Below are 20,838 nucleotides of genomic sequence, written 5' to 3' on the forward strand. Positions count from 1 at the left end.
TTTAAAAACAAGCCCAGGGGTTTAGTTGAATAAATTATACGCCGTCCCAATTATTACTAAAGTTCTTTACTAGTTGTATTAAAAAATGCATCTAGCTTAATTTCTGTATATAGCAGGTGTTCCACTATGATATTTGCAGTGTCTTATCGCAGCGCATTCCTTGGACCTTTTTCTTTATCAATTCCACCCTTGATTACAGTAACAGCAGCTGGAAACTAAAATATATCGATGTGTCAGCTGGAATCGATTAGATAGATGTTGTCCGAACGATTGCGAGTTTCCCGCGGCTCAATCGATTCAGAATCGAGTATTTGTCGATCGCTCATCGAGATAAAATCGAGAAGTGGCTCAGAGTGTGCTAGATGCGTATCTGTGCAGGAATTTCATACATAATTATCTTTACAGCGTTGTTACGTTGACAATAATATACATGCTTGTTAGTAATTTACTCAAATTATAGTTCCTACGTACCGATATACATATTGGTAAATTAATTTATGGCTGAAGCTTTTGCACCGCAGTTAAGCAGCTCGTCATTAATTTTGTTGTGTGAGCAAATATGTGAATTGTTTAGATATTTGCATGCAGATTTTGTTAAGTTTGCTGTTTTATGAAATGTTTGTTTTATTTTATCTGTGTGAATAATCTAATCAGGTAACTCAATTAACAATTAACAACTTAATCCATAAATTAATAAAATAGAATATTACAACGTCTATAATATTATTTAAAAAACAAGAATCATTCAGAAATATTGAATTTTTGGTTTCAGATGTTTAGAACCTTTTTTTATTAATAGCGCAGGAAACGAGCAGATGGCCCGCCTGATGTTAAGTGAAAAATCCATCATCTACATTTAAAAGTTACACTTTGCGGGGCAAAAAAATTGTATAATAGAACATACCCCACAAAGCGCTCTGCCCGTCTGCAGCGCTTTGTAGAGTAAGCTGCTGCTACGTCCGGGAACCTCAAGCATAGATGTTAAGCCTCAAAACTTAAAACTATAAAGCATATTACACAAAAAAATATATTAAATAAAAATACAAAACAGGTATATTTAGATAAAACGGCTTTTTTACCATACAAAGGAATCCTCACTCTGTTGATTGTCTAAGTCTGTCAGCACATTAGCATCTACAGTTGGAGCTGTTTATTATCAAAATAAAGCCATGTAACTCATAACCGACATCATATCAAGAGTGGCGCACTTTTTCCCCGCAAATTCCGCGTCCATATCGAAATATCGCCCGTAGATACGACTTTTATGGCGGGCAGCTTTTTTATTTGACATTTTATACAAGTTTATTCAAACAGCCCGCGATAGGATCGGCGACGTTATCTTTCAATGCAACGTTACCGCGAGCTGGTGGGTGATAGGATCTGGGGCCATTGCTAGTTAAACCAACCTGATAAGGGATCGAGCGGCGGTGTGTGCGTGCCCGTTCCGTACACGACGCGCGCGTGTGCGGGGAGGGGAGCCGCGAACGCCAGCCAGTCACTAAAATTACGCGGCAAAAGAATGACGCCGCGGACGAAAAGTTGTGCTCTGCGTTGAGTTGTGTGTGTTTTTGTGTTATTCTGACGCTGTGATGTTATTGTGGTTGAGTTACTTGAGGCAGTTGGAGCTAGCGTGTGCCGGTGCCGCCGCGCCGCCGCCAGACGGCGCTGTCGGCGGGAAAACAATGTGTACGTCAAACTTCTTGTTTACGTTTTACAACCCCTGCGATTTTTAAGTTTAAGTAATATATTTTTGGTAAGCAATGTTATATTTTGGTCTGTAGGGTATTGGTGATATTAGAAGCCCATAAGACTCGCATTAGCCTCAGTTTGTAGATGGTTTTCCACCTAACATCTGTTTATTCCGTCAAGTATTGCTTTGAAAATACTTCAGCAGAAGTTGCTATCTAAAAAACTGTTATAAAAGCAATAAACGATTTAGCAGTCCAATGTAATACCATTAAAGGCATCATTTTATTGAATGCAATGCTTTTCTTAGACTGCCACGACTTTATCATTAAAATCTCTAAAATGGGATCTAAAATATAAAAGGTTGTCAACTACCGCCTATTTATTTACATAAATACTAAGTTATGAAATGTTGTTATAATAAAAGTTTCAAACCTCTGGTTTCTATCTCCTAATATGATTAAGTCATTGAAAAAGTAATAATTTCAGACATCAAACAAAACAGTGCTTTATATACGTAATACCAGTAAATAGTCAAAATGTTTTTCATAAATACAGTTGAAATATTTGTCGTTTAGCGGGAAAAGCGCTTTCCCCCTTTATAGGTAGGTACTTATACGATGTAAAGTAGGAAAAACTGTACATAAAAGTTAAATTAATATATATATATTTTATTTAAAATAAATAGATATTTATTATTTGTATACTAACTTTACTGCAAAAACGAGATTTGTGTCTGAAAGTTTCAGTATTAATTTTGATTCTACTCTTCTTTCCCTAACTATCTATTTTGAAGTTTAAGAAAAAAACAAGTAATTTTGTAGTAAATCCCAAGTAGTTAGATTAATAGTGTAACATAATATGAAACAATGTTATTTATGTTAACGACAGGACATTTGGGGGATCACGATAACGGTAATGATTCAAAGTTTTTTATCTTGTTTGTGTTCCTGATACGGTACCTAAGCACCTACCTACTCGCTACTTGGAAGTGTAAACATTATTTACAATGCTAACTTCTATGACTGGTCTTTAACATTGGATCTAAAATTGAAAAGGTTGTCAACTACTGCCTATTTATTTACCTACACAGTAAGTTAAGTATATAGTTAAATATGTCTATGGCATTGAGTTTAAGTTTTCAGCAGGTGTATGCAACTGTTTATATAACAAAGACTTATTTTTTTATTTGTAATTATAGTTACATAAATGTTTATTTGTGGACTAAATAAATGATAACAGCCTTGTTGATCCAGCGGTGCGCTTAAGTGGCTTGGTTCCCGATGTACTAGGTTCGAGTCCCAGGCTGGTTTACTGGTTTTAAAATAGAGCTTTTCTTTCTTCTTAGAAGTTTTCAATGGAAATTCTCAACTCGGCACATTGATGCGGCATGGTGGTAGCACAAAAGTGCTTATAACGAGTAATTATAACTATTACGGATCACAGTGGGCAACTGAGGTGATTGGCATTTACTCAGAAAATACCAAACTATGATTTGATTCTGATGTAATTGTGATGTGAGGCATAATATAGCAATAAAAATATTTTCTTTTTCATTTGTGCACAAATCATATTGCTTTGAGTTTATTAACTGGAATTTACTGCTATATGTACTTGGGTTAGTTCAGATAGCAGTTTCGTTGCTCTAACTCGTATAGTAGTAAAGGTAATTAAAAAATTAATTAACTTTATACCCTACCCTGAAAAAAACTTACTTTTTAAGTACCTTACTTACTTATTATACTGATAAGCGTGATGACTGCTTTAAGGAATTTTGGAAAAGTGCTGATACTTTTACACTGTTGAAGGGAACTGACTTTCAAATGAACAAAACCGCATCGAAAGCCTTCCATCCGTTTGAGAGTTAAGATGCCACAGACGGACAGACAACATAAAACTTATAACATCCCTCTCTTAGCGTATGGGGTTAAAAAAAAATAATAACTCCCAAATAAGGGCACTCCAATTTCAATTAAAAAAAAAAACAAACTTGCTACCTATCCTTGATCTTAGGTATATATACGTACATATTTATCGTCTGTCTGTACTGATAAAAATGACGTGTGCGTTGTGAATGGGGACTCGAGATGGGCCGATAGGACGGGCGGCGTGTGCGCGGGTGCGGGGGGGGGGACGTTATCTCGCGCAGAGATTTCACGTTCATTATCAGTAGCGTCGCAGATCGGGGGTGCTGCATTGTTGCTTGAGTAGTACCTAACACCCGTGTGGCGTGCACAGGGCTTGCAACTAGGGTATGCATTTTTCGTAAACTTTTACTTAGCGATAAGGCCGCCTTTTTATGGGTACTTTTATTTCTCTTGTGTTCTTCATTGTGGTGTGCAATGTTTGACTGGTGGGAGGCTTCGGCCGTGGCTAGTTACCACCATGTCGTGTAGAAACCAAAAGGAGTGTGGATTTCATCCTACTCCTAACAAGTTAGACCGCTTCCATCTTAGATTGTATCATCACTTACCATCAGGTAAAATTGTAATCAAGGGCTAACTTGTAGAAAATGTTTCTTCTCAGCAGAACCTGCCTTCCGAACCGGTGGTAGAATCTTTACAAATATTCAACTGACGTATCAAAAGTGCTTGTAAACTGAGCCTACTTGAAATAAATAAATTTTGACTTTTTTGAGAAGAAGACAAAAAATCGACCAATAGCGGCGGAGTTGTGTCAGTCCCATCTCTTTCGTTTCCCAGCGCAACGAATAAGACAGCGATATTTCCGGTCGCGGTTGATATTTGTCTATTTATCTTCACGCGATTTGTCGTTGGTCGAATGTTCGGTCGACAGTCAAACGCTATTATGTCGTTAAAAAAATACACCTCCACGACATACATTAAAAAACTTATTACACTCTAAAAAAAACTCTAAAAACAAACATAAAGACACAACAGCTCGGCCCCACAGCGTTTAACGGTTACACTCCAAATTCTATTGTTCGAGTTAATGTAGAATTTTCCCAAAACACGTGGTTATCTGGAGGCAACATCGCGGCGGGAATCGAACCCGTTATCAACAGTTTGCATCGCCAGCGCCATGCTTTAGCGTTATCTGTGACATCTCGCCGGATTTTTTGTGCGGCATAAAAGATGACTAGGTACCAGATATTTATTGTTTCGTGTTCCCGTAGTAGTGGTGTTTTAGTTAGGGGACCTTAGTAGTGAGTTTTATTAGTAGTACCTCTGTGGCAGATAGTAACGTGCACAAGGCTTTTAACTAGGGTAGATAACTATTAGATATACTGGATAGAAGCAGGCGTTACTTTGCGGAAGTTCATCATGTATATAATAATAATTTATTTATTTTGCTATCATCCGCGAAAAGCCGACGAACCCATGCGACAACGTCACCCAGGTCCGACAAAATACTCTCTACGTACGTTTCACGGAAAACCGGAGCATCCTCAGGTGATGTAGAGTCAACATTGAGACTTGGTTCTCATGGGTTGGCATGGGTTCGTCGGCTTTTCGAGGATAATAGCATATGCCTCATTTTGAGTTATTACGAATCTTTTAACATCTCATTTATTAAAATCGGTTCAGTAGTTTAAGCGCTACGATGGAACAAACATACATACATAGACTGCCAAAATCATTACCCTTCCTTTTGGCTTCGCCGTAGTCGGGTAAAAAGCCCGCGCTGGCATACATGTATCTTATAAGGATAACTTACAAAAGCAATTTTATCACCTAAATAATAATGTAATGAAAGTTTATACAGATTTGTTTACGTACGAAGTCACGAGCGTCTACTAGTATATTACAAAATATGTACTGACACGGTTTCATATTCATATTTGTATATGTTCATATACGTGTCTAGTCAAGCATGTGGTCTAAGATAAATGGACACACAGATAGACATTTCCTCTCCGTGGTATAACAAAGTGGCGCGGTGATGTCGATAGCAGATTCGTTTGCAGGAAGAGTTATCTTGACGAAACTGCAGACTCGGCGCATGACTCGTACGCTGAGCGACTGTGCGCGATTTCACATTATTAATATATCTAGATAGGTATAATATGTTGTGCTCCTACCATTGTAGACATTATATATAATATATAAGACAAGATAACATAGTATAATATTAGGTAACAATCTTTTTTTTAATAAGAAACTGTTCATATTCTTGTCGGCTCTTCTCACAGACTTGACTTTTCAGAAGTGCTTGTTTGAAGGCCTATCATATTATAGTAGTATAAGTTTTCTAACTTGATACTTTGTGTTTAGTAATAATTTACATTTAAAAATATAACACAAGGACAATCATTTTTAACGTGTCAATTTACATGTGACGTGTGCGGAGTACGTAAACGTGCAAAGAAAATTATTCAAATTATGACTATTAAGATATTGTTGTGGTAATTTAATCAACTAGGTGATAGTTGAGTGCACCTGGTATTATTCAGTTAAATGTGAAACAAGCTACTAACTTCAAACTGTATATGTAAATAAATTAATGTGTTGGTTTGCAAGCTGTTTTCGCAATAAAAGATAAGTTAAGAGTAGACGATTTTTTTATTAAGATCGGACAAGAGATAAGTATAGCAAAAAATGCGAATCCCTCATGGGCAAAACCGTGGTCATCCTCTAATAAACAACGAGGAATTGAAGACAAACCTGACCTAAATCCCTATGGTTTAATACCCATCTTTCGAACTATTGTCACACTTCTTCTAGAGGGGAAAGGGGAATATTCATCATGTTTAATACACAATTCTTAAAAAAATAACTATGATTTTCGCTCGATTTCGTCTTCTTGATTAGTAGGTATGTGAAAACGACGCACCTATGTTCGTAGTACGGGCTGCGCATCTCGTTCGTCAAACTCCGCGAGTGGGCCGGGCGGATCATGCGCCGTCTAATTGATTCGGTGTCGAGGCGCGGAAAGGTCGTCGGTTCAGTGCCTGGCGACGGCACCAGCCGTTACCTTCATCGCATCGTTGCAAAACTATACTTCATATTACCTGTAGACGATTCTAACATCAAAACTTTACTCTTATTTGTACGAGTATCTTCTTATTTATTTTCTTGCTTGTAATAAAAAGAAGGAAGACTGAGGAAGAAGTTCGTTATTTTGTATGATTTTTGTGTATAGTGCATACCCTAGTTGAAATCCTTGTCCACGCCACTGGTAAAAATAGGCATACCTATTTTCAGAAAATTACTTGTAGACAAAACCTTTACTCTTATTTGTATTGTCTTACTTTTACTTTATACTAAAAAGGCTGCCTTTACATACCTATTCTTATATATTCATAAAAAGTAATACTAGAGCAGTAATTCAAATAGATCCTTAGAAGTACTCGGAATTATCATTCTTAAATCCAATATTTTTGTTTTAGTAAACTGCGATAATGCAGTGCGCAGCGCAGCGCGATAAACCACTATCAAAGATCACACTTTCGGCCATATTTATAACCAAGGATTAAAATATAAACCTAAATTTTCTCCAAAGTAACGTGGACCTAATCACTACTACATAAAGTTCACTTTATTTTGAAGAAAATTGAAATTTAATTCTTCCTAAAATTTATAAATATGGCCGTAAGTGTAAAAGCCATCACGGTCCAAACTGTATAGTAAAGTACTATACTAAAGTACTATATATATATATATAGTACTTTAGTATAGTATAGCGTTATGTGTATACTATAGCGATTGATAGACTTTCAGCTGTTCTAGAAAGAGGAATTTCCATAAACTTGTATAACCACTCTTTGCTTATGGTATAAAAAATAAATTGTTCTACCCAATTCGTCGCATTTACCAATTTGCATTTAATTTTAAAACTACATTTCCGTCAAGTTTTTTGCACTACGTTATGTCAGCCACTGACGATCAAGTAATCTAACATGTTTGCAGCGCTAACGTCTTGCCGTCCGATAAAACTGACCGTGTGTTGCTCGATCCATGATGTATTATTTTTTTAATATTTTTTACAAGTTGGCCCTTGACTACAATCTCACCTGGTGGAAAGTGTTGATGCAATCTAGGATGGAAGCGGATTTACTTGCTAGGAGGAGGATGAAAATCCAAACTCCTTTCGTTTTATACCGGCGGTACGTCTTAGAGGGTGGTAACTAGCCAGGGCTGAAGCGTCCCACCAGTCAAGCCATTAGCGCTGCGGGCATGTGAGATTACTTGATCGTCAGTGGCTGACATTATGTTTGCAACTGTGTACCTACTGTGCAGTTATCACTTAGCATAGCTATTTGGATAAGGAATGCCATATCGCGGTGCGGGCGGTGCTGGAACGACAACTCTGTTACCAGTTTTTTTTGTACATTTTACTTGCAATGGCCATTATAATAATAGTTGGTATTCTAATTTTATTTAATGCTAATGTGATTTTTTTTTGTTTGTTTCTTTCGTGTCTTAAATACTTAATCGATTATAATTAGCAACCGATATAGTAGGTACAGATAGTACACTGATAAGACAGGATAGTGGTATAATTTTTATCTTTTAGTAAAGAGTAGTCCATGGACTTTAAAGGAGCAACCGATGAGTTATTACTGGCTCTTGTCAGTTTAACCAGCCGTCTGAGTACCAAACCTGTGGCGGTGGTAGTAACAACAAATACACAAACTAGACGTTTCAAAAGTTTATGCGAGTAGCTTCAAGCAAAAGTTGCTAAAAATTATAGATTTCCAGTTAAAATTAATGATACATATCATACAAGGTAAAATATTCAGAAACTAGACGATAACTAACGAAAAATTAACATAATGCACCAAAATCACGCGGAGGTGCAAACTAAAAATATAGAATCAAGTTAATAAATAATATTGCGATATTATACAGTGTTTAAATTTTATATCCACTAAAATATTAATAAGTCAGAGATAAATGACCGTTGATAGGTGTCTAGTAATAAATTAACATTATATTAATTTCTCTTTTTTTATATTTTGTACAAATTCCAAAAAAGGTTGGGTTTCTCAATCTAGCTGTTTTTGTTATGCGCGTGCGCGGTTATGTCCTTTTAAAAAAATTGGACAAGTGCGAGTCGGATGTCTGTGGAGGGTTCCGTACAAAATTGTAGATGATTATATATTATAAAATAAAGACTTTTTCATGATTTAAATTACAAATGTATAGTTTAAAATTCTGCCAATATCAAAATACATACGTTCCCGAGAGAAATGTTCTTGACAGAGAGATAACTAAGTGATCCTATACAGGTTCCGTTTTTTCATACGGCATTCATACCTCAAGTACGGAACCCTATACACTGACTTCATCATCAAAGTATTAAATATCCTTTACAAAGAACGACTTTGTATTGATTCTCGAAAATTTAATGTCTTGAGTCTCTCCACAGAAGTAGTTTTTTGCCATTATAATATTTCTGTAAACCTTTAAGTTTAGACGACATTTTTTTAACACTACTATGGACGTGGAGTCTCTATATGCAGACACTTTTTTTTGAGAAAACAAATATAAGATCGCTTTAAAACTGATTGAATATTAAAGTCATTGAATAAAGCAACGTATTTCTGGTAACAAATATAAATTTTGACAACAGTTTATTAACGTAAAACTGGCAGTCAGTGCACAAAGGTCCAGTTGATGGTTTTTACATACGGGATATTCATCGGAAGATGCAAACTTCACTCTTGTTGGTAGTTTTACAACTAAAACAAAAGCTACTGAGCCTAACTAAACTAAGAAAATATCGAGTAATGTGTGAGATAACGAATAATATGTGAGAGTCCACGTCATACTTAAAGGCTAATGATATGATTTTTCTCTGTTACTTAAATGTTTGTCATGGAAACTAAGTTGGAATACAAATTCGGTGGTGTATGTAGAAGGCGTGGGAGGGATTCCGTGGGGGGGTTTTATCGCCAAAAGTCCCGATAGCGGGCGATCCGTCCGCCGATAGGAGATCAACCGATACGAGATAGGAGGGCGAGATAGGCCCGCGTCTATACAAAATGGTTCCCTCCCTATCGCAACTGAAATCTTTTTATGTTGATCGGATTTTTAGATTGGAACGGATTAATTTTTTAAGTTTCATTTTTATTTTTTTTTTTATTTTCCTGTAGGAGGTTAAGGTTACTCAGTTTTTGTTAGATTGTGTATTTTTTTATTCAAATCAGGAACAGCTTTTGAGTTTATGATTAGAACAAAAATAGATAAAGATATCTACAATTATTTATGCATGCTTATATCATATTAAGCTTAGATTAAAATCAGATGACAAATCAAAGAAAAATGCAATTTTTTGCGTTTATTTAATTATGTAAAGTTATCAGACAGGATATTAAACTGACTTTCTATGGTGATCGTACATTATTTCCACCGCATTCCGCAAATATCTATCTATGAACGACTCATTCATTCAGATCATTAAATTAAATACTATACTTACTAATATTTTAATATACCTACTACTTACTACTGCTTACTATTATTAGATAAACCAATAGGTTACATTTTAGTGACCCCATGATAACAGAACTAAAGAGAAAATTAAGAAAGTCTTATATTAGTTAACGCAATCTGCTTAAAAAATAATAATAACTTAATCTCTTTTGCTACTCTCCGCCAAAAACCTGAAGTGACTGAAGACAACCTAAACTCGAAAAAATACCTACATTTCCATCGCATACATAATAATTTATCTTCGCATATTTTACGCCAAAGTCGAAACTCCGCACCATGATAGAAGTCCTGACGATAAAACCTGAACTAAAATTGACAGCGCCTTACACAAATGTCAATGAACGCCATTAAACCGCCTTTTGTATGCTGATCTCTTCCTAATTTATTTTTATTTCACTTGTATTTGTCTTTGTGGTGTGCAAATAAAGTATATCTATCTATCTATCTATCTAAACATTAGCGCCGCGTCTACTGGACTTGTTCCGTGACGCGGAGTATACAATATTCAATTGTAAAGTCTGTTTAAATTTTTTTCATGACAATTATTAGATTAAGATGCGCCGCGTGCGGTCGCAATGCATGTTTGATATGCGATCAGCTGGAATAGGTTTCGTTCTGCGTGGGTTTGACACGTGCAACTTTATGGAAATATACTGAGTTATAAGCTGACAAAAAACCATCATGCTTTGTTTAACTAATTTGAGTACAACTGCATCTGAAGCAGAATAATTGTTTTTGAAAGTCTATCCCACCCACGTATATATTTATTTAAATAATTTGCAAATACAAGTCGAACATGTAGCTAATACTCAGACCAATTATAGAAGGACCTGTATCGCACTCATAGTCACGAACAAAATTGTCTGTCATTTTCTGAGGAAAACTAGCGTAGATTTGGTATATATCTTCTACTAAACTAGAAGTTTTTGTCCGTTTTTTACACAATTCAATTACACAAAAAGGTATTTTTATGGAGCTCTTTAACCGACGAACTCGATTACAACTTTTTAACGATGTTAAAAAGTTGTAATCGAGTTCGTCGGTTAAAGAGACAGTTTTTATAATCGCATTAGATCGTTGATCATATACTTTGACAGAAAAGTAACGTCTAGCGAGGCAGGTCCTATACAATAATTGGTCTGAGAGCTAATATAATATTAATTGCGTATTAGTAAAGTTACATGCATTTCGTGCACCAGATACTCAACTTTGACGTTTCAAAAGTGCAAGAATATGCCTACTTAAAAAATGAATAAATAAAGAATCCCGCCATCCCGCACATTGTCATCGTGGTGGGCTATGAGCTAACCATTTTTATCGTGAGATGTGATTCTTTTCGGACATCACTAGGCCAATAATTATTATTTTTTATTTTTTATTTTTTACAAGTTAGCCCTTGAATACAATCTCACCTGATACTAAGTGATGATGCAGTCTAAGATGGAAGCGGGCTAACTTGTTAGGAGGAGGGTGAAAATCCACACCCCTTTCGGTTTCTACACGGCATCGTACCGGAACGCTAAGTCGCTTGGCGGTACTTCTTTGCCGGTAGGGTGGTAACTAGCCACGGCCGAAGCCTCCCACCAGCCAGATCTAGACCAATTAAGAAAATCTCAATCTGCCCAGCCGGGGATCGAACCCAGGACCTCCGTTTTGTAAATCCACCGCGCATACCACTGCGCCACGGAGGCCGTCAAGGCCGTCTACATCGTGAGAAAACCTGCATACCAGAGAATTTTCTTAATTCTCTGCGTGTGTGAAGTCTGCCAATCCGCATTGGGCTTGCATGGTGGACTATTGGCCTAACCCCTCTCATTCTGAGAGGAGACTCGAGCTCAGCAGTGAGCCGAGTATGGGTTGATAATGATGATCATGATGAAGTACGTTAATAGTGGCGCTTAAATCTAGGACTTTTCAGAGCGATCGACCATTTTGTTTACTTTAATAATAACTCCACTTTCGAAAGTAGCTTGATAATAAAAAAAAATCAACCGACTTCAAAAATATATAACATACTGACTAAACTAAAAAGCGAAAAATAACATCATACTAAGTTCTATATATCATATTATGTTCTAATTGATGATCAGTTTGAAAAACATACAGACGAATTGAGAACCTTCTCCTTTTTTTGAAGTCGGTTAAAAATGGTACAAGTTATTGGTAAAACGTGGAGAGGGGCTCCAAGGGGGGTGTATTATTATGGCGATAGGACCCGTATGCGGCGCACTGATAACGAGTGAGTTAGTTATCCGTGTTATGTAGGTTACTTGAAATTTTATGTATCACTTAATTTGTGCCTGATAACGGGCCTGCTGACGTCACATTGATAACTTGCAATACAGCCTACCTATCGTTGGTCTAGTGGTTAGTATAGAAACCTTCGGATAAGACGTCCTGGGATCAAATGGGTCAGGCTATATAAATTACTAGCAGACGCCTGCGACTTCGTCCGTGTGGAATTCAGTTTTTCACAAATCCCGGCGTTAAAGAGTAACAAACATCCAAACAAACATTCCGTTTATAATATTAGTAGGATGAGTTTTCCTTACTTTTTTAAGAAAATTTCCTCCGTGGCGCAGTGGTATGCGCGGTGGATTTACAAGACGGAGGTCCTGGGTTCGATCCCCGGCTGGGCAGATTGAGATTTTCTTAATTTGTCCAGGTCCGGCTGGTGGGAGGCTTCGGCCGTGGCTAGTTACCAACCTACCGGCAAAGACGTACCGCTAAGCGATTTAGGGTTCCGGTTCGATGCCGTGTAGAAACCGAAAGGGGTGTGGATTTTCATCCTCCTCCTAACAAGTTAGCCCGCTTTCATCTTAAACTGCATCATCACTTACCATCAGGTGAGATTGAAGTCAAGGGCTAACTTGTAAAGTATAAAAAAAAAGAAAAAATTAGATAGTCTTATAAAATTGTCAAAGAAAATTCTTAATAACAAGTTTTCTGATATAGGTGTTATGTGCTTTGTGTGCATTTATTAATTCCATAATTCTTTTTTCTATGACCTTAGCTGGTATTTTGACATTATAAATGGACTTTTTTGTTTTTATATATAACGTGTTCGCCCGGATGCCTCCGAATAACGGACTTTTTTATATTAATAAGAGGTGTCAACGTAATCTTCTATATGTGCTATAGTATTTATACATAAATTGTTCAAAATTTTATGAAATTAGATAAAAATAGATATGCACACCAGTGGCGATGGATGGAATTTTAAGCCGTCCCAAACAAAAGGAAATTCATACCACTTGATACAATGATCCAGTTTCTCATACTGCATACAATTATTCAATACAAAAATGAATATATTGTATGTATGGATTTTTAAAAAGTAACCCCGCGGGTATCGGCCTGTATGAACTATTCCGCTGATGCAGACATACCACGTGACCATATTACATGCAGGCGCTTTCAACTTATCTATACTAATATTATAAAGCGGAAGAGTTTGTTTGTTTGTTTGATTGAACGCGCTAATCTCAGGAACTACTGGTCCGATTTAAAAAATTCTTTCAGTGTTAGATAGCCCATTTATCGAGGAAGGCTATAGGCTATATATTGTCCCCATATTCCTACGGGAACGGGAACCACGCGGGTGCTTAATATATGTGCAATAAATAAGATAAAAGAATCTTTGTCTCTCTATCTAAGAGTCAGACATACCTTTTAAACGTATTTAGAAAGAAAGAAAGAAAATACTGAATAAATATATATTTATTGTTTGAGTGATAATCCTATACTATAAATTTGTCTGTAACCTTAATGACAAAGCGTGTACAGCTCAGCATAATATGCCGAGCATTATAATGTACGACGCTGATTTGGTAGAGTCCTGCCGAAACTACTGGTACTGAACCAATTTGAAAAATTCATTCACTGTTGGGAAGCTACACCATCAACACAGGAACAGGAACCACGCGAGCGAAACCGCGCGGCGTCTGCTAGCTAAAAATAATTAAAGATTCGGTTTTAACAAAAGCTTTTTTTACTTTTGTTAAAACTGGAATAAATCTGAAAAACGACAATGCAATTAGCTTGCTTCAAGTATTTATAATTTGAAACGTGGCCAACTCGTCTTCGCTTATAAAAACTTCTCGGTAAGGCTATAAAATAGCAACTGATTGCAATAAAATCTAGACGTAGACACGGCAGTGTGAAAGCCAAGTTTTTACGAGAACACGCTACACATTTATAGTATTTATACGGGTTTTTAATAGGGTAAGAATGATGATACGATATTTACCCGATCCATATCAAGCTTCTATCGAGTCCCTAATCCAGCAAGTTTTCTATCATACAAACATTTATATTAATTAAAACTTAAACTTTTCAGTTTAATTGTTAACCTAAGCTTTCCTAGATGACTTACATTTAGATCGTACTTGATGATGACTTGAACTTAGATTGTCTTAATGCAATATGTCTGCTATAAAACGGATTACCTTTTAACGCCAGTCATCTTAACACAAATGTAAAGCTTTAATACTACAATTACTTATTTGTCGATTTTATTTATATAAAATTTTATTTTTCATTCCTAATACTTTTGAAACATTGCAATGGAATCACATGTAATCATAAAGGGTGTATAGAACTTTGTTTTAATTCGTTATTATTAACCGACTTCCAAAAAGGAGGAGGTTCTACGTTCGGCTGTATGCTTATTTATTTAAATTCTTAATTTTAGTAAGCTTCAAAAATGCTGAATCGCATTATCAGGAAAAGTAACTCCTCTTCCGAATTTATAAAATTTTGTCTATTTCTAAGATTTAAATATTATTCTGTATTGTGAAAACACTGTAATTTTAATAATGATAATAATTTTCGTATATCACTGACGCCGTTTACCCCGACCTTGGCGTTTTTTTCGTTTGTGTTAGGATAATATTACCCATTTGGAGGTGCTAACCATATCTCGAACAGATAAGATCTAGCATTATAAAATAGCATATTTATAAAGATAGTCATCTAAATTACCTGTTACTTTATTTTGATGCGAATTTAGCGTAAAGGTCAAAACGACGCTCGACAAAAACTTGCGGAACCCCATTTTGTATTTAATACAAAATTAATATAAAATTATGTATATTTTTAACGAAGATAACTTTTATAATATTCTGCTATTTTCCGCGAAACCAAGTATACGTATTTTTTTTTGTGAAAATATCTTTCATCTCATATTTTACCAAATTCTAGATATATTTTTGTCTTAATCTATATTAATATTATAATTATAAAGCTGAAGAGTTTGTTTGTTTGTTTGATTGAACGCGCTAATCTCAGGAACTACTGGTCCGATTTGAAAAATTCCTTCACTGTTAGATAGCCCATTTGTCGAGGAAGGCTATAGGCTATATATTATCCCCGTATTCCTACGGGAACGGGAACCACGCGGGTGAAACCGCGCGGCGTCAGTTAGTCTCTGTATAAAAAAGGATCCATTTATTAATTTATAAAGGTCGCCGATAGACGTCCACTGCTGGACATGGGCCTCTTGCTTGGACAACGGTCTCGAGCCGCCAGCATCCAGCAGCTCCCTGCAACCCGCTTGATATCCTCGGTCCATCTAGTAGGGGGTCGACAAACACTGCGCTTACCAGTGCGGGGTCGTCATTTCAGCAACTTTCATCGGATCTACGAAATATGTGGCCTGCTCATTGCCACTGAAGCTTCGCGACTCGTTACTCGTTTGTGTCAGTAACTTTAATTCGTCTACGGACCATTACAATAAATAGCTTAAGCTTCATAGCAGGACTTTATGATCATTGATTAACCACAAGTGTAGGGTGATTGTGGGAACAGTGGGTCACCCTTTTTTCCGAGTCATATATGTCAAAAACCATAAAAGCTATCGATGTCAAACTTTAGTGGAAGAAAGGTAGACTAATTGGCTGCGTTTCGGTATACAAATATATGTATTATACTTAATAGTTTTTGAAAAAAATAATTTTTTTTAAAAAATGGCTTTTGATCCACTGTGTCATATATAGTGTATACAGTGAGTCAGTTTTCAGGTCACAGTGGGTCAGTTGGGTGTTTAACCTAAAATAAAAGGTAATATTTTTATCTATGTATAAAAACTGTATTTAGACTTTGTTTAACATATTATTAATCCTTTAATATTATGACAAACAGATTTTTTTAAGTGTAGTATTCTTAACTAGTCAACCAAAAGTCTTCATATGTAAAATGTCAAAGTAAATGAAGTTCTTCTTCTTTATAAACAAATATAATAATAATATTCATTCATTCAAATATAACCAACATAAATTTTAAACAAAATAAATGACTCAGCTTCTAGACTTTTCACTTAACAATTTAAAAGCACTTTTGTTTTTTACCTAACCTATAAATCACAATTGAGATCTTTGTAATAACATTATTATCAGCAAAACATAAAATTAAATAAAAACCTTTCCAAATACCAACTAACGGATATCGATTTGAGAACATAGGAGCGCAATATTGGATAGAAGCAGGCGTTACTTTGCGGAAGTTCATCATGGTTATACCTATAATGATTTATTTATTTTGCTATCATCCGCGAAAAGTCGACGAACCCATGCGACAACGTCACCCAGGTCCGACAAAATACTCTCTACGTACGTTTCACCCCAAAACCGGAGCATCCTCAGGAGATGTTGACTCTACAATTTTGCAATTGCACGTTAAAAAATAAATAAATCATTATATAATAAGAGCGCAATTTTGATAATACTCCTTTAATGCTTATTCTTGCTCATGCGTGAAAACTCTGTTAACTCTGGTACAAGTCTCACATTTTCAGGACTTGTGGATGCTTTAACTTTGGCTGCAAAACGTTGTAACGTCGAAAATGGAATTTTTTGTTCTCTAGCAACAGCAAGTATTTTTTCCCTGATTTGATATCTTGAAAAGCTTTTTTCATATCTTCTTCGGTATGATTACCTATTTTCCTAAATAACAGGCGCTTCTTTGGCATTCTGTAAAATAAAATTACAATATGTAGTTGTTAAGTTGGTGGTGTTACGTCCTTCGCCCTGGAGAGCACGTTAAGCCATCGATCCCAATATTATATAGAAATAGAAGAACCTCGCAGTTCTAATTCCCATAGAAAAAGGTGATAATATAAAGCCTATTTTACTCCCTGATAATGTAGCTTTCTATTGAAAGAATTTTTCAAATCGGTCTAGTAGTTTGTGAGTTTATTTGTTACCTACGAAAACACAAATCTTTCCACTTTAAAATATTAGTATAGAATAGAGATTATTTCAATAGGTCCACAGTGGGTCGACTCACTGTGCCCACTTCGGAAACGACTCACTGTGTACCACCCACACCATTTTTATTTAACGACGCAATAACAGAATACTTCACTGAGAAAGTTAGCTCAATTTACTATCAAATGAGACCTTAATAAGTACTTAAAACATAAAAACTTTAACTAACTTCTAACATTTATAACTATGGAAGAAATAAAAATTAAAACTTACGTATTTTTTTAACTTTTGCAGTCACAAAACACAAACGAATTCCTGTACCGTTTAAAACGCTTCCTAGCGATCCACTGGCAAGCTTGGCGTGAGCCATGTTGGAGCGCGAATATAATGTGAAAGAGACGCAACTATAGACCGTCTCTTTTTCACCAATATATTGCCGACCCAGTGTTCCCACATGACCCACCGTAGCCACAATGACCCTACCTCTGACCCAGTGCGGTAGAGTAGGTATGTATGTATTTGACTTTTTGGATTTGAATAAATCTTTTTATTAAATGAATTTTTCACCCTTCTATTAAATAACTTAGAAAGAAAGTCCTCCAAATGTCCTACTACTGTATAAGCATTAAAAAATACCTTCCTCTATAAGGCAAGCGTACCTTTTTCGAAAGTGATTGATAAAATCAATCCGAAGTCACAAAAGGTATCAACGTGCAAACTTGATACTGGGCCTAAATAGGGCAAATTTACATATGCGACGCGTCGCACGAAAAAATGTTGCTGTAATTTGTAGTCTATTACAACAAAAAAAATATTATTACAAATAAATAATAAAAAATAGTCATATCGACCAGCAAACTAAGGCCCTAGACCGCTTTCGTTGATTAAAGTACGTCTTACGTTCGTAGGCCTTTTAAAGCACGTAGAATTTAACTTTTCACTTAACTATTAAGTTACTTAATTAACACTTAAGGTTAACGTATAAGTAAGTTGCTTATAAATTATACCGATTGCGTTTAATGAGTTAAGTCTACTACTATACTCGTATTATGTCTTGTGTTTTACAAATTTGAAAAATGGACTGTTTTTTTGAGTATTGAAACATTGACCATGGACATAAAAAATGTTGACGTACTTACAAAAATCTTAAAATAATTTGCCAGTTTTAAAAATAGTGATTTCCATTCAATTGGACAATCTGAAAATGTCTCTTAAATTTTAATTTTAAAATGCCAATAAAAACAATAAATTGGCAATTTAATTCTAACTTTTTAGGCTATGCTGTGGTATGAAGCAATGTGGTACAAGACGACAAGACAAAAAGTTTTGCGACAAAAAGTCTTGAGAAATTTATTCATAAGATTACCTCATCAAGCCGTCGTCTGTACAACGTCTAGCCCTTCCATGCCTATCTGCGTATACGCATTGCACACATACACAACCTGACATATAACAATCAAACCTGAACTCTATATCAACGCAACAAGATGGAAATTGCAATACATACTTATACATTTCGGAGAATGTGCATGGAAATTTTATTCTAATAAACCTTCATATCGAATGCACTTTGGATGATATGCATTGAAATTTGAACTCTATTGTCGAAGTTAAGAGCTCTATTTCGTTTGGGAATAAATTAAGCGTTGCATAAATGTATTGCAAAAGGCCAGGGCTCGTGATATGACTAGGTAATTGATTGATCGAATCGATTTCAGATTGCTAACGGAATGGTGAACGTGTCGTCCTCTTTAAGCTAAAAATGCCGATATTTTAATGTTTAAGCACGTATGAATCACCCTTTGCGGTTATAAACCAAACTTTGCATAACACTAAGTTTGTAAAACGTGTTAAAATCCTAATTCTTATTAATATATTGTAAACGCGAAAGTTTGTATGGATGTATGTTTGTTATTCTTTAATGCCGCTACTATTTGGCTGAATTTTGGAATGAAAATATAACTAGATATTACTCGTTGGTCGCATGTTAGCACTACCAGTACTCTATAAACACACTACTAGTACTAAACAAACCAAGAAATTGGACTTTTTTCAATTGCTTGTATGTCGGAGGAGGTTGGTCGGGGTTCGATCTCAGGCAGGATAAGTTCCTAGAGTATCTTGTAGTTTCTAAGTTTACCTTACCTTACCTGATCAGCCGATAAACGTCCACTGCTGGACATAGGTCTGACATAGGAGGAGGATGAAAATCCACACCCCTTTCGGTTTCTACACGGCATCGTACCGGAACGTTAAATCGCTTGGCGGTACGTCTTTGCCTGTAGAGTGGTAACTAGCCACGGCCGAAGCCTCCCACCAGCCAGACCTGGACAAATTAAAAAAATCTCATTCTGCCCAGCCGGGGATCGAACCCAGGACCTCCGTTTTTGTAAATCCACCGCGCATACCACTGCGCCACGGAGGCCGACAAAAACATATATAACATACTGGAATAGGAAACAACAACTATGTATTATCACATCACTGTACATAGTAGTGGAACACTATCGCACACTATCGCTCGTTATCGCTCGTTATCGCTCGTTATCGCTCGTTATCGCGCAGTCATTAGTGGTGCGCTGGCGTGAAATGACCACCGGAGGTGTATTCACAGTTTTTTTTTCTTTATAATGTTTACCTACCTAAATATTAATAACTAGCGGACTCTAACTCTTTAATCTTGTCGTTACAGTAGTATGGCTGTAAAAATGGAGTAACTTCTCCCGTTTTCCCAACATTTCCCTTCACTGCTCTGCTCCTATTGATCGTAGCGTGATGAAAATTAAATGGTGAAATTGTCATTTGAATCATTAAATACTTAATAAATAATTTGCGTGCCAAATTGAAAAGATACATTTACCATCTACATCTACCGACCACCTGTATAAATAATGCATGTATCTGCAAATAAATAAATTGATTGATTGAAAAGTATACTATAACCTGACCAGGAATATGAAGAATAAATGTATTAAGTTCGTTAAAATCCGTCGAGTAGTTTTTGTTTGGCATCAGTATCGATCACTAATAGTAATTTTGGAAATATATTTCATGTACAGAATTGACATCTCTACAGATTTATTATAAGTAGATAGATATAGATAACTAGCCATATCTTCTACATATTACTGTGAAATGGTTACAACAAAAATAATACTTATTTTAAATTGTTGTGAGCTAATTCTCAGACAAGGCTCTTTTGAAATACCAACATTCGGTTTTCTATTAGGTATTTGTCATTATATTATAATAAAAAAAACAAACTCGGTGTCTATATCAACCTATTTATAAATGCGAATGTTTGAGTGGATGGATGGTTGTTACAGCTGAACTCTGAAAAAGCTGGAAGAAATTATGGTCAAAATAGCACATATACAATATTTTGATATTTTGATTTTTATTGTCACAAGAAAGCGAGTGGCACCATGGGACAAAGCTAGTGTATGTATTTCGGCAAAATGTGTTGACATTAATTTATTTTTTTTAATTAAATTTATTTATGTACTAGTGGACGCCGCGCAGTTTCACCCGCGTGGTTCCCGTTCCTG

The 20,838-nt window shown here is 35.8% G+C and overlaps 1 protein-coding gene across 2 annotated transcripts in view; it reads left to right on the forward strand.

The window, feature by feature from the left end:
- LOC112047931 (zinc finger protein ush) overlaps positions 1-20,838 on the forward strand; it is a 269,353-nt gene that overhangs the window by 125,218 nt on the left and 123,297 nt on the right. The window contains exon 1 of one of the 2 annotated variants that reach the window (XM_052889992.1): positions 1,480-1,686. The exons of the other annotated variant lie outside the window; for it this stretch is intronic. Within the exon in view, the coding sequence (XP_052745952.1) occupies positions 1,590-1,686 (97 nt within the window). The 5' untranslated portion in view covers positions 1,480-1,589. Of the gene's footprint in view, positions 1-1,479; positions 1,687-20,838 lie in introns of those variants that run through there. 2 annotated transcript variants of the gene reach the window in all.

This window comes from Bicyclus anynana, chromosome 3, assembly GCF_947172395.1.
Source record: "Bicyclus anynana chromosome 3, ilBicAnyn1.1, whole genome shotgun sequence".
Taxonomy (NCBI): domain Eukaryota; kingdom Metazoa; phylum Arthropoda; class Insecta; order Lepidoptera; family Nymphalidae; genus Bicyclus; species Bicyclus anynana.